This window comes from Myotis myotis, unplaced genomic scaffold, assembly GCF_014108235.1.
Source record: "Myotis myotis isolate mMyoMyo1 unplaced genomic scaffold, mMyoMyo1.p scaffold_m19_p_15, whole genome shotgun sequence".
Lineage (NCBI taxonomy): Eukaryota > Metazoa > Chordata > Mammalia > Chiroptera > Vespertilionidae > Myotis > Myotis myotis.
This window is the reverse complement of record NW_023416319.1, coordinates 49,515,815-49,530,427: the sequence shown is the minus strand read 5'-3', so window position 1 is coordinate 49,530,427 and position 14,613 is coordinate 49,515,815. Positions and strand designations below refer to the sequence as shown.

The following is a 14,613-nucleotide window of genomic DNA, read 5'->3' as shown; positions in this document are numbered from 1 at the left end:
AGGCCGACCACCATCCACTGTGTGGCTCCATCCCCTGCCAAGCCCTGAGGGCAAGCCTCCAGACAGCCAGGGGGTTGCTGCCGAGACAGTAAACCATGGACCACATGGTGACTGTTTTCTAGAAGCAAAGCTCAAAGAGAGATGGTTTCCAACTGAGCCACTGTGCAAAATTATTAATTTTAGATACATGTTGAAGTCCAAAAATAGATATTTTTTTTTCCCCAAAGCTGAGCTTACATGCACTCCCTTTTCTCCGGAGCACTTTTAGATTACCAGAAGTCTCTCTTATAACCCCTGGACCGTAACAGAGGAAACTACCAAGAATCCTGAGGTTGCAGCGGGAAGCTAGATCCCCGCCCATTTCCCTAAGCTCTGCTCCCCAGAGGAGTGACCCCACTCCTGGCGGTTGACCTCAGATGCCAGGAGAGGTCAGCTCTCACACTGACATGGCTCATGAAGGGGGCAAACCACGTCTGTGGACTTGATCTTCATAAGGACCCTGTGAAGTCCATGCTATCATCTCAGTTTCACAGATGAGAGTTTAGAGGACACAACCAAGGTCACAGAGCTGCTCGATTCTAGAGTGGGCCCGTAGCGGCAGCTCCTTGTCCACACTGCTCTTTGCATTGCACCACAGCACATCCACTGGGTGAGAGGGCCGGGAAGGAAATATAAGTCCCCTGCATCTGAAACCCAGCTAAATTAAACAGGCATGGTTTACCCGGGATGGAGGGAGGGGGACGCGGGGGGCGGGAAGCATTGATATTAGGACTGTGACAGAGTGCATTATTGGTTCAAATTCTCCTCCCCTCTCTGGCTTCACACTCTTTGCCATAGGGTTTTACAGTTCCTCACACTAAAGGAGCAGGATATATTTTCCCACTCCTCAACTCTGTGACATACTGTGACAATGGCATGGGTGAAAGAGACCATGTGCTGCTTCGAAGACTAGACTGCGTGAGTCTAGCCCGCAGCCACTTGCCCCCTGGCCCCTGAGGAGAGCACGCCTGGCAGCGCCTGGTCCCGGGAGATGCGTGGAGCAGAGCCACCACCAGGCGGGAGCAGAGCCCCAGCCAACCTCCAGCAGAGACTCCCCAACAGCCGCTGGTGGCTTCCTCTCCGTAAGGATCAGTACAGGAGTCCTAATGGAATGCTATCAGGGAATTCCCACACTGGGAAAGAAGTCGGACCGAACCAGTGGTTCCAGACTCTGGAATTTTCAGTCTGAATGAAGTTACTTTAAAGAGCTGGGAATCCAACATGAAGCTGCTACCTTTTTGCTTCTGAGCAAAGGTAACATATAAAAATAACTACTGCTTACTAGTGTCATCAAGCCATAAAATATAGAACATGTTGACACTAAACTGAGGAAGGAATATCATCGTAGAGTATGACTTAGTCCTTGCCAAGCAGAGAGAGTTGGCCACCCTCCATATGTGAGCCTTTCTCTTTCGTCCTGTCACAGAGCAATGAAAACTAAATAGCTCCAGTCCACATATTAGCAACTTGCCTGAACGCTTTATGGTGGAGCTGCCAAAAGAACATGAAATCACTTACATAAATTGCGAAGCTGAAATCATGGTCTGTTTGGTCTGGGACAATATAAAACTTGTTGGGGCTTTTTTGGAGCTGTATTTTTTTTTTTAAATCAGGATAGGAAATAAAGCTACAGCCCTGGCCGGTGGCTCAGTTGGTTAGAGCATCATTCCATACACTGGAAGGTTGTGGGTTTGATCCCCAGTCAGGTTGCATATGGGAGGCAGCAATCAATGTTTCTCTCTCACATTGATGTTTCTCTCTCTAAAAATCAATAAAAGCATGTCCGCAGGTGAGGATAAAAAGAAAAAGCTAAAGATAAATGTGAGCACCTCTGTCTTCCCTTCTCCATTGTCTGCCTCAAGCCTCAGAGCAACCTGTGTCCTGCCAGCCCCCACCCCACAGAACTTTTAGTTGCGCTACACTGGTGCCTAAGATGCTAGTGCTGTGCTTTCAAGAGTATAAGAATGCGTGGTTCAAGCAGGAGCTCTGAGGGCTACAGGGACACGTCATGGGACAGAGGTGAGAGGCAGTGAATCCGGGACCAGCTCCAGGGAAGTGTGGCTAAGTCACTTAGGAAAGTGGACCGTCTTCTTTCTGAGCATAAAGAGCCACTCCATCTCCTGGGATGTGTGGAGGCCAGGGAGTAAGAAGGGGTCTAAAAGCGGGTGGTGGATGTAATAGACTCTACTCCCACACCACAGGTGCCAGGCTGGCTCTGGCCAAAGGAACCTGGGAGCAATGGCACATGTCAGTTCCAGGCAGAAGCCTTGGGAGCCGCCATGAGGTTTGCCTCTCTTTTCCCTTTGCCACGAGACCACTAGACTTTCCAATAGACCATTCGAGTTTCCAATAGACCATTCGAGTTTCCAATAGACCATTTGAGTTTCCAACGGACCATTAGCATTTCCAACAGAGGCAGTTCCTTCAGTCTGAGGCCCATATCAAACTCCACAAGCGAATGGGTGTGTGACATGGGTAAGAAACCTGTGGGTTGGTGGAAGCCGCTGAGACTTTGGGATTCTTTGTTACTGTGGCAGAACCATGCAGAACCTGACTGACACATGGGGACACCATGAATTGAGTTGGAGAGCTCAACAATAGTGAAACAGAGAAAGATAGTGAGTTTGTCTTGCCCTTGTTTAGGGGCAGATGAAAAGCAGAGGTGAAATCTTCCATCGCCACTTATTAGGCCCCAATAAATTTAATTTTATAAATAAATAAATAAATAAATAAATAAATAAATAAATAAATAAATTTTAAAAAGAAAAGCAGAGGTGAGGGTTGAATACAGAGATGCTAACGCATGGGTAGGGCTCCGGCCCCAGTGAGCACATGGCACCTAGGAAGGCTAGCCTAACCTCTTACATGTGGCTCTGGGTTTTCTGATTGCTCTTGGCTCAACCTCACTCACCAGGCCCTGAGGGGACTCACACACCCACCAGGGTCCAGTGCAGAGAAGCAAGGGCTGTTCTTTGGAATCTGAAAGACAGGAGTCTCATCCCAACTCTGGCCCTTCATTTCTGCCTTCACCCATCCTCATGGACACTTCCTATGGCAGGCTTTAGGGAAGATGGACAATGGCCTGAGTTTCACAGGCTTACAATTAGTAGGAGAACTGACATCAAGCAAATAAGGAGATAAATACCAGTGGGTGAATAATATTAAATAAATACAATGAATTGAGAGAAATTGGTGAAGGCTGCTTTGTGTAAGGGGTTCAGGAAAGGCCTCTCTGAAGAGGGGATATTTCAGATGAAAAACGGGAATGTGTTAGGCATGCAAAAAGGTAGGGAAACAGCAAGTGCAAAGGATTTGAGGTGGGAAAGAAAATGGCTTGTTTGAGGAACAGGAAAAAGCCAGAGCTTCAAAAGCAAGGAACGAATTATGGCATGAGGCCAGCAGCAGACCAGTCATCAGGACCTCGTGGGCCCCAGCATCCAGTTGGAAGTTCATTGCAGGTGTGGAGGGAAGCGGGGGGTGGGGGGGGTGGTAATGAGCAGGGAGTGCCAGGACCTGGTTTCTGGTTAAAAGAGTCTCAGGATGCTGTGCAGAGAGTGACTTGTACAGGGGCCAGAATGAAAGAGACAGACCAGTGAGGACACTCTGCTCTGTGACCTTCATGTCCTTGGGCAATCCCTTAACAGTCCTACATCTCAGTCATCCCATCTGCAGAGTGGGTCTACTGTCTGCTCTTCATAGTTCACAAACTCTTCGGGCTCCTGGAGGTGGGAATGAAGGCGCACATGGCCTTGCTCGCCCCTGCATGGTTCCTTCTAATCACTCCAGCTGCCTTTCCTGGAGCTAGAGCAGTAATGGCAAACCTTTTGAGCTCGGCGTGTCAGCATTTTGAAAAACCCTAACTTAACTCTGGTGCCGTGTCACATATAGAAATTTTTTGATATTTGCAACCATAGTAAAACAAAGACTTATATTATTGATATTTATTTTATATATTTAAATGCCATTTAACAAAGAAAAATCAACCAAAAAAATGAGTTCACGTGTCACCTCTGACACGCGTGTTATAGGTCCGCCATCGCTGAGCTAGAGCCACATCCCGAACTTGCCTGTGTGGGCCTCCCAGAATCTCAAAACCCCAGAGTCTCCAGTGCCTACCGTGACAATGGGTTCATCTCTCCATCTGGATGGGATTGAGGACACGTGGAAGCTGGCCAGGAATCAAGACAAATGCAGGGGAAATACAGGGCAATGTGGAGGCCAGTCAAGCTTCCAGGAGGCCGGCAGAAGGGAAATAGAGGCAGATAAAGGTCAGACGGGTGCTAATTATGGCAAGAGAGATCAATCCTGACCAGCAGAGTCCTCAGGCAAACCTGGGCTCAACACTGATGAGGGAAGGAGACTCAGGGAGCAAGGCCAAGATGCAACTTATCCAGAGAACCTGACAGTCTGGCCAGGCTCCTGGACAGTGAGAGACCACACGGAGCAGAGAAGAGCTGTGTCAGCGGAGCCTACCCTGGATAAGCCAGCCCCGGTTGACCTGACAGCTGTCTGGTGACACATGAGCAAGCTCAGCTCAGCTCATCTGAGGCTGGCCCATCCCGGAAGAGCTGCCTAGTTGACTCAGAAACTCATAAATAATGAACGCTTATTTATTTTAAGCCACTGAGTTTGGAGGTAATTTGTTACACAGCAATCACTGACTGATGCAGAGGGGATGATGGCCAGCGGCCCTTCCTATTTCCCTGTAGCAGGCCTCCGCTAGCATCACAATCCTGTTTCCCTGTTCGAATCCTGTTCAGCTCACTGGACTGGGTCATGAGCCATGAACTTGACTTTACAAGTTTCTTTGTGACCTTAGAAAAACGTCTTCCCCTCTCCGGGCCTGTCTTCTTATCTGTATGAAGCAACAAAACACTTCCAGGAGCCTCCCAGCTCTCAGGTTCTATGTTTGGATAACTCCGACCTCCTCGTGCGGCCATTCTGTCATTTACTCAGCAAGCATTCGCTCGGAGCCTGCTGTGCACCAGGCCTCAGCCAGGTCTAGGGATGCAGGCTCAGACAACAAGACTCGAACCCAGCCCACTGGGAGCTCGTGGTCCCCTGAGAGCTCACTGTCTTGTGAGTGTAGAGAGGGTGCCTCTGAGGAGCCTGGGTGGCCAAGGAGGCTGTGAGGTGAGAGCAGTGGGCAAGAGTTGTGTTGATCCTTCCCAGCAGAAAGAGGGCTGCACATTCAGTGCCCAGGTGCCTCGGCCTCCGGGCTCCTGCTCAGAGATCGGCCTTGGAGCCCTAAGGCCTGGAGAAAGGTCACTGTATTTCAGCAAATGCCCCGGGGAAATCAGAACATGTGCCTTGAGCTGAGCGCACTCCATGTGCAGGTAAATGACAGAAAGGGGACCTCAGTCCACTCTCTCACCCAAGGGGGCCAGGAGAGCTGACCCTTGCCCCTGGGAGACGGGCCCATCTTTGTGGGAGAGTGAAACGAGCAGTTGCGAGTCCTTTACTCCCCTGATTGCAACAGCCCTTCCCGACCTCCTTCCCAGTCCCAGAGAGAGGTGGGCCTGTGGGAGGTGTCTGCGGGGGGCTCAGCGCTGTCCTACCATGGAACCAGGGGGCGATAGCTTTGGTGTTCCTCTCGAAGCCAGCTTGGCGAGGCAGCTGCTCCTCCTTGAACCAGCGGACTATGATTTCTCTGGAGACAGGACGCAGAGGGCGCTCCCAAGTCCTGCAGAGAAGAGAGAGGGAGTGTGGGAGAGTCAGGAGGGAGGGGACGGAGGGAGGGAGGCCACTGTGCGGATGAATAAGCACGGTGCCCACACTCACACCTGCGGAGAGGATGCAATGAGCCAGGTACTTGAAGACACTTTGCAGATTCTAATGTACCAGCTGTGATTCTTGTTCCCCAAAGAACACTGTGATCACTTGCTTTGAAAAGAGCCACACAGGTGGGAGTGGGAAAGAGGACGGGCGAGGGTGTCTGGGGGAAGAAAAGGCACATTTTCCCTCAAGGATGGCCAGGTGTGAGCGTGAGTGTCCAAGAAGAAGGACCCTAATGTAACAGGAGCAAAATGATAAACATGTGAGTGTCCTCTGTCCCCCACCCACACCCCACTAAAGAGAATTCCCATCTGTCCCTCAGCGTGGCCCCTCCCCAGCCTTCTCAGGGGACACCTGCCTTCGCCAGCTGCTCCCTGCTTCCATGTGGCAGAATCAGGACAGTGAACAGAGAGAAACCGAGAACCCCAATTGGCTGTGGCTCTGGCTGTGGCTGAGATTCACCACCAAGAAACAAAAAGGATAGGACAGAGGAAAGTTGGGGGGACAGAGGACGGGGGACAGAGCACTGTGCTGGCTGACCTGATAGATTTGAAGGGGGTCTGGGGAGGGACTGAAGATAGTGAGCGTGAGATGAAGAGAGGCACTTGAAAAATTTATGAGTCACGAGTTACATATTTTTTATATTTTCTCACAATCAAGCCAAAATTTTAATGTGTTTGTGTCTGAACTGTGGTTCTTGAATGCATATGGAGGCTGGGCCGCCGAAACAGCCCTGTTACATTGGAGCTACACCGACTGGAAGCACAGTTAGAGTTGGACGACACAGGGCACGTAACAGGCACACGCCAGCTACCTGCTGAATGACTAGGTAGCAAGGCCACGTGCACTGGTCTGTGTGATGATATCTACGTGAGAGCACAGCATCTGATGAGCAGCCTCTGGCCCGGCTTGAGCAACCTGGGAAATTCTTACTCTGTCACTGCCACCCACCGATAGTGCTGGCATTTAGACTTCACCACTGTCGTCATCGTTTCTTATAAAACAAGCTGTCTCCTCATGTGTCCTGCATTTGCTCTGCGCTAACACTTAGATGCTGCGTTCAGCACTTCCTTGCAAACCCCAGGATGAGGTCATATGTTCACTTGCCCTCAAATGAATCCACTTACACACATACACAGCAGCGAACAGTGTGACGTGAGGAAAGGGTCACAAGGAAGCCAGCTGGTGAGGTTCCATCGCACGGCTTACCGCCACCAGCCGTGGAGTTTGTTCCCAAAACACCCTCCTTCCCCCGCTGCCTCCCTGGGCAATTCTGCACCCCCACTACCAGCTCTCTCCTGCTGACCCACACTTTGGGGTCCCCCCCCCAGTAACCCAGAGGCCCTGCCTCTTTATTACAAGCACACGGCAGCCCTGCCCCAGCCTCTTCCTTCACACTCGTGTTCCGCAATAAATAACTGCTCCAGGGAAAAACGTGTCTGGTTCCTAGGACTCATGTTCCTTAGAAGGCAAAAGGAGGCTATAAATAACAGCAAGAAAGATGAGTTCCCTCCTGTCCCTCTGTTCTGAGCAGACTCGCCAGGTCAGGGATGCTGGGATGGTGCTGTGGGAAGTCACCTGGCCAGAAGCCTGACTCCTGCACCAGCAACAGCGTGTCTGCCCTCGGCACAGCCAGACCCGGGTGTGCCCAAGCATCAGCGCTGAGCACAGTGCAGTCAGGGCACTGGGCCCCTGGGGCAGCCACGGCAGGAGGCTGATGCAGGGCCTCTCGGGGCACTGGGTCTGCCGCCCCATCTGCATGGCCCCTGGCCCCCCTTGATGGCAGCCGATGCTCCCCTACTGAGAGCAATGGCAGCCAGCCTGGAGCCGGCTGCACCACGGCCCATGCAGCTCCATCACGTGGGCCTGCAGGACAAATCATCCGTTTCCTTTAAAATGACACATTATCCTTTTCCTGGGAAAATGCCAAGAAGGCTTTTGTAGCTATGTCTCCAAAGCCAGGAAACTTGAAAGACAGCCTGACCTGGTAAAAGTCAAGAATTCCTGCATGACAGAAAACTTCATCAGAAAAATCAACAATGCCCGCATGACAGAAAACTTCATAGCAAAAGGCAAAGGACAAATGGCAAAGAGGAAAAAAGTGTTTATCACAAACAAAAGGATCCTCTTCCCTAACACTTAAAGAGTTCTTAGAAATGGGGGATGAGGAAAAAATACCAACACAAGAAAACCCAGGTGGAGGAAAGATGAGTCAGATATGGAAACACCAGTGGTCCTTAAACAGAGACAAAATACTTGACCTCATCATGAAGAGAAATCAATTCCCAGCTTTCAGTGAGCATCATTTCCCACACAGAGCAGGAGCTTCACCGCACTGTGGCGAGGCTGCAGGGTGACGGTTCACTGGCACCCCCTGTGAGGAGCAGGCTCGGTAACGCTCACCTCTGTGAGTGCGCACAGGCCCTAACCCATGCTCCCACTCTGAGAGCCGCTCTTGTAGATAATGGTGGTATGTGTATAAAATCAATGTCTACAAGGTTACGCATTAGGGCACAGTTGGGAACAACCAAAGATTTCAAACAACTCCAATTTCATTAGTAGATATTTTACAAGTAAATTATAGCACATCCTTGCAATGGAATACTGTACTATACTATAAAAAGAAAACTAAATAAAAATAAATAGTTAGGAACTAACATGAAAAGATCCCCAAAATATAAATGGGGGAAAAAACCCATAATGCAGAACCCTGTGTAGAACATGCAAAGTTTTATGCAAAGAGAGAGAGAGAGAGAGAAAGAGAGAGAGAGAGAGAATATGACTTCTCATGTTGGAAGCTGCAAAAGGAAATGGCAGACACACTGAGAACAGCAGTTCCCTTCTATTCAGAGAGGGCACTGAATAGAAGAGGACAGGATGGAGTCGGTCTTTTCTCCATGTCTTTTTTAACTTCCTGGTTTGTGAATCACATAAGTGACAAGGAAGGGAAAAGGAGAGAAGGATAGGAAGGAAGAAATTCAGACATGGTCAGCTCTCCCTAGCCTGCAGGGAGAGGGAGACACGGGGAATGAGCAATCCTAAATCCCAGTTAAAGCAAAACTCAGACAGCCATCCATCACCTGGGGGAGTGGACTCTGCAGGTGAGCTGTGGTTCAGACAGCCGTCCATCACCTGGGGGAAGGACTCCCTGCAGGTGAGCTGTGGTTCAGACAGCCATCCATCACCTGGGGGAGTGGACTCTGAAGGTGAGCTGTGATTCAGGGAGCTGTCCATCACCTGGGGGATGGACTCCCTGCAGGTGAGCTGTGGCTCAGGGAGCTGTCCATCACCTGGGGGAGTGGACTCCCTGCAGGTGAGCTGTGGTTCAGACAGCAGCCCATCACCTGGGGGAGTGGACTCTGCAGGTGAGCTATGGTTCAGGGAGCCGCAGGCACTTACGCCCAGCTTCGGTGCCCTCACTGGGTGAGGTAATGGCTCTGTAGTGATGGGGGCACAAATCTGGGACTGATGGGCACGGGCAGAAGGTAGAATGCTCCAGGCAGCCACTTCTGCCCCCCCCCCCTCGGTCCTGACAATCATGGGCAGTCCCCTAAGTGCCTTCGCCAAGTCCCTCCCCTGACGCCAGCATGTGTGAGCCTCCTGCATCCCACCACGCTCACCTGCAAAGCTGCTACCAGAACCCAGGATGCACCAGCACTGCCTGTGGTTACAGAAGCAGCCAGCCGAGTTCCAGGCCACTGGGCAACATTTTACTCCATCTGAGGTCTTACAGCACCTGTTCTTAACCTGAGATCTGTGGACCCTTAAGAGCTTGAAATTACATGCAAACTGTTGGGACTATTTATACATGCACATTTTGGAGTGAAGGGGTACACAGCTTCCTTTAGATTCTCAAAGGATTACGAGTCCCCAAAAAAGTTAAGACTCCCAGAACTCCAGAGTTACTAGAAATCTCCAACCCCCACCCCTTTTCCCCTCCTGCCCCATTCCACAGACTGGGACACTGAGGCCCACAGGGGGGAAATGACCCCAAATTTCACAGCAAGTTGGAGGCAGAACCAGGACTGGACCCCCAGTGCCCCATGCCCCCATCCAAGGCCCTGTCCCTGCCAGCACCCCCCTTGCCAAGACCCCATCCCCACCAGACCCACCTGACAGGCACTGCGAGGGGCAGCAGCGGCTCCGGGCCCGGAAAGTGGTGGTAGAGTCTGGCCTCCTGCTCATGGCTCTGGCCAAGCTCTTGGAACATGAAGCTGAGGCCAGCGACGGTGCCCTTCTGGATGGCACGGAGCGAAAGCCGCCGGTACTCGTCCCGGGCGCGCTGGGCTCGGCGCCTTCTCTCCTCGTCAGCGGCCTTGGACCGACGCACTGGAAAGGGAGACAGAGCAGTTGTCCTAGAGCCGCAGCCCAGGCCACACACTGAGCAGCCAGGACCCACGGGATTCCCCACGCAGCTGCATGGAAGCCCAGAGCCAGAGCCGGGAATGGCAGGCCACCAGCCCTAACCAGCAGCCCTGAACTAGCCTGTCCCTGGGGGTAAGGACATTCATGACAGTTCAGTTCAGAGGCCTCAGGCTGTTCCTGGGCCCTGTTCCAGAATGAGCAGGAAGCCTCGGGGTGGAAATTTACATCTCCATATGCACCTCCTCCTGCAGTGCCCTGCTCAGAGCAGCTTCACTCCCGCCGCCCACCCACCCAGCTTCAAGGGCACCTGGCAAAGCGGCCGGCACCTGCAAACACCACTGTGATCACCCACTCTGACTGCGGGGTTCTCCGTGCCAGCCCTGGCTGCATGCCTCCTCTGCACTAGCTCATGGCAGACACGTCCCGGCACCCAGGGGTAGGTCGGTGGGAGTTTCCCAGAGAGAAGAGGGTGAAGCCATCCCTGAGAGGAAACCTAGGCTTCGGAGCCCAGTGGGCGTGCCTGTAAGTGCCTGATCCTGAGACACTGTCACGTCTGCCATTCGTGTGCTGAGAGGCTCAGACAGGGCCCAGGGCCGTCATGGGCTCTGCAGTCACCACGCTGCAAACTGAACACAGACACGTGTGTCCTCCAAGGGCCCGTAACCTCGGAGAGTTTACAGCCCCCGAGAGATAGCAGCACTCAGACAGACAGACAGACAGACAGGGTGCAGAGGGAAGTCTACGCAGACTAGGAACTCAGCTAGGGCAGGCCCTGAGTCATTGGTCACACAGAGACTACACCCAGCCTCCCCCCGCCCAGCGCTAATCCCACCGCTTCTTCCTCTAAAGCCTTCAGTGGCTCCCACTGTACAGGATACAGGGCAAACCCCGTGGTCCTTCAGAGGTGTCCCACGCACCCACTTTCTTCCCCAGCCCACCAGGTCTTTGAGCTCCTCCCATACTCCGTGCTCTGGTCCCACCAAGCTCCCACGCCCCGCTTCTGCAAAGTCTCCTCTGTTCTGCATGGGCAGCCGGGGCAGCTCAGAGATGCCAGCAGCAGCCCTGAGGGCACTGAGATGCTGCAGCAGGAAGCAGGACTCTGCCTTGGCTTTGGCAAAGCCAACCCTGCCACCAGCCCAGAGTACGGCAAAGGGTTCATAGAGTCAGACAGCTTTCCTCCTCTTCTCCTTCTCCTTCTCCTTCTCCTTCTCCTTCTCCTTCTCCTTCTCCTTCTCCTTCTCCTTCTCCTTCTCCTTCTCCTTCTCCTTCTCCTTCTCCTTCTCCTTCTCCTTCTCCTTCTCCTCCTCCTTCTCCTCCTCCTCCTCCTCCTCCTCCTCCTCCTCCTCCTCCTCCTCCTCCTCCTTCTTCTTCTTCTCTCTCTCTCTCTCTCTCTCTCTCTCTCTCTCTCTCTCTCTCTCTCTCTCTATACATTCCCCCCTTTTTGAGATATGATTGACATATAACATTGTGTCAGTTTAAGGTGTACATGTGTTGGTTAGATACATTTACATAATTTAATGATTGCCACCGTAGCATTAGCTAACACCTCCATCACATCCCATGATTATCATTTCATTTTTGTGATGAGAACATTTCAGATCCAGCCTCTTAGCAACTTTCCAGTATAGAATACAGTATTGTTCACTATAATTCTATGCTGTGCACTGGATCTCCAAAACGTAGCCATCTTTTTTAAAAAATATTTTTATAGATTTCAGAGAAGAAGGGAGAGGGAGAGAAAAATAGAAACGTCAATGATGAGAATCACTGATTGGCTGCCTCCTGCACGGCCCCCACTAGGGATCAAGCTGGCAACCCAGGCATGTGCCCCTGACCGGAATCGAACCGTGACCTCCTGGAACTATGGCTTCTTGGTTTGTAGCTGGATGCTCAACCGCTAAGCCACACCGGCCAGGCAAAAACTTACCCATCTTTTAACTGCAAGTTTGCATCTTCTGACCAACGTCTCCCCAGTTCCACCACCATCACCTCCAGCCTCTGGGAACCACTATTCTACTCTCTGTTGCTATGAGTTAGGTTTTTTTATACTCCTCATATCCATGAGAACATACAGTATTTGTCTTCCTCTGTCTGATTTATCTTACTCAAGGTCCAACCATATTGTTACAAATGGCAAGATTTCCTTCTTTCTCATGGATGAATAATATTACATTGTGTGTGTGTGTGTGTGTGTGTGTGTGTGTGTGTGTGTGTGTGTGTTCCACATCTTCTCTCTCTATTCATCCACTGTTGGATACTGGGGTTGTTTTCCTATCTTGGCTATTGTGAATAATGTTCAATGAGCATGTGGGTGCAGATATCTTTTAAATATCCTGTTTTCGTTTCCTTTGGTTATATACCCAGAACATTGCTGGACCATATAGTAGTTTTAACTTTTTTTTGAAGAACCTCCATACTGTTTGCTATAGTGGTTGAACCAATTCGCATTCCCCCCAGCAGTGCACAAGGGTTTCCTTTCCTCCTCATCCTCACCAACATTCCACAGCTTCCCTAAGAGTGTCTCCGGGCCTCAGGTTGCCCCTCTGTCAAATGAGAATGACATGGATGTCTGCCTCATTGAGTTGTTATAAAGACTAAATGAAACTCACAGAAACACTACGAAAGGCTTCGGAAAAGCAACCTCTTATTAAATCAGGCACCTGAGCCCAAGTCTCCCAAGGTGTGGGGCCAGCTGCCCGGGTGCAGATCCCATCACCATTTACCAGCTGCGTGACACTGAACGAGTCACTTAATCACCCTGGGCCTCCATTTCCTCATAAGGAAAATGGAGATGATAACAGTCACTATTTCATAAGTTGTTATGAGGGTAAGGAGAGCTAATAACATAAGCCACTTTGAATCAGTAAGCACCATGGTAAGTTAACTAAAATTTTTATTTTCATTAGCCCTGGCATTGCGAAGTCCACAACAAAGCCATGAACAGTCTTGGCCCGTCCAGGAGGGGGCACCCTTGCCCGTCCATCAGGTGGAATCTGTCCTGTGACCATTTGTAACTAGCTTCCCTTAAATTACACTCAAAACCTTAAAAGGTTGCTTTTAGTTCCTGCTCAGGATCAGGGAAGGATTTGGCCTGTATCCCATGAATCTGCTGTGAGAAGCCAGAATGCATGGAGTGCTTTTCATCTAACCCAGCGACAACAGCAAACTAGCAGTAGAAGACACCCTGGGAGCAGCCACGGCAGCGTCTGCCCTGAGCCAGCAAGGATTGGGTTGTCCTCCTGCCCCGAGGACCCGCTGTGTCTGTGAGGGCTCACACCAAGCCATCTGCCTCCTCCCACAGCCCTCACCCGGCCCGAGGGCTCCCACAGGCCTGTCCCGCAGGCGAGAAGGAGAGGTCCCTTCCAGCTCTGCCCTCCTGTCAGAGATGCACCCACGCCTGTCTGGCCTGAGGGCACGTCCTCAGAACTGGGACCTGGCTCTCCAGGATTGCCAGTTGGACCCTCCTGCTCAGTAAGAAAACCCAAATCTCACAGTGTTTGGGGTCACCCTCACCCATATCAGACCTGGGAATTTCAGCCGCCTCTGGCTGGGGAGGAGGGCGGAGGAGGGCGGAGGAAGGCGGGGGCTGGGGAGGGGAGCATTGTGCCTGGCGTGGCTCCTAACTGTCTAGCCTAGGACAAGTGTGCACGCCGCTGGGTCTCGGCACCCTTCATCCAAGGGCTGTCCTCATCTGCCCGGCGGTCCCGGACTCATGTCCTCATCTGCCCACAGCTCCTGCTCGGTTCCCCAACACGGAGGAGACGACGGAGTGGGTTTCCTCTCGCCAGCGTCTCTGTGAGCAGTTACAGAGCTCAGAGACACAACCAGGCTCGTCATTGCGAGAGGCAGGGTGTCCCACGCTGTTAATGACACATTCGGGCAGGGCGTGCACATTTACCCAGCCCAGTGTACTGAGTGGCTACTTTGTGGCATCAAGTTTAGGAGCAGTTTGCATGGGTTGTGTCGAAGGAGAAGGGCACGATCGCCCATCCTGTCAGTGGGTAGAAAAAGCCCTTCTCCTGTGGAATCCTTCAGCTTTCCCTCCAGCCCTGAATTCTGCTCTGCCCCCACCCATCTCCAGACCACACGGCATCTCCACAGTCCCCTGTCTCAGCAAATGGCATGTTAGAATCACTGACTTTTAACCCAGATTCCACAGCACACTCCTTTCTCGGAGGGAAAAGAGTGGAGCCCATATCACTGGCCTCTGTGCTGGGCCTGGGCACGTGTCCTCACTCAGCTCTGACGATGCCAGTGGGGGTGAGGCGACTGGAGTGCAGCTGTGGGTGAGGAGCCACAGCCAGAACCACACAGTTCAAGGAGGAAGGGAAGGGGTTAACAATACAGTGCGTGGTTCCGTGGTTGAGCATTGACCTATGAACCCGGAGGTCATGGTTTGATTCCAGGTTGCAGGCTCAGTCCCCAGTGGGGAAG

General features: G+C 51.8%; 1 protein-coding gene across 1 annotated transcript in view; it reads right to left on the bottom strand.

Moving 5' to 3' along the window:
- Positions 1-14,613, bottom strand: part of SH2D4B (SH2 domain containing 4B) — a 71,930-nt gene that overhangs the window by 22,349 nt on the left and 34,968 nt on the right. Inside the window, exons 5-6 of the mRNA XM_036337273.1 lie at positions 9,927-10,143; positions 5,598-5,722 (exon numbers count right to left, since the gene is read on the bottom strand). Of these exons, the coding sequence (XP_036193166.1) occupies positions 5,598-5,722; positions 9,927-10,143 (342 nt within the window). The remainder of the gene's footprint in view (positions 1-5,597; positions 5,723-9,926; positions 10,144-14,613) is intronic.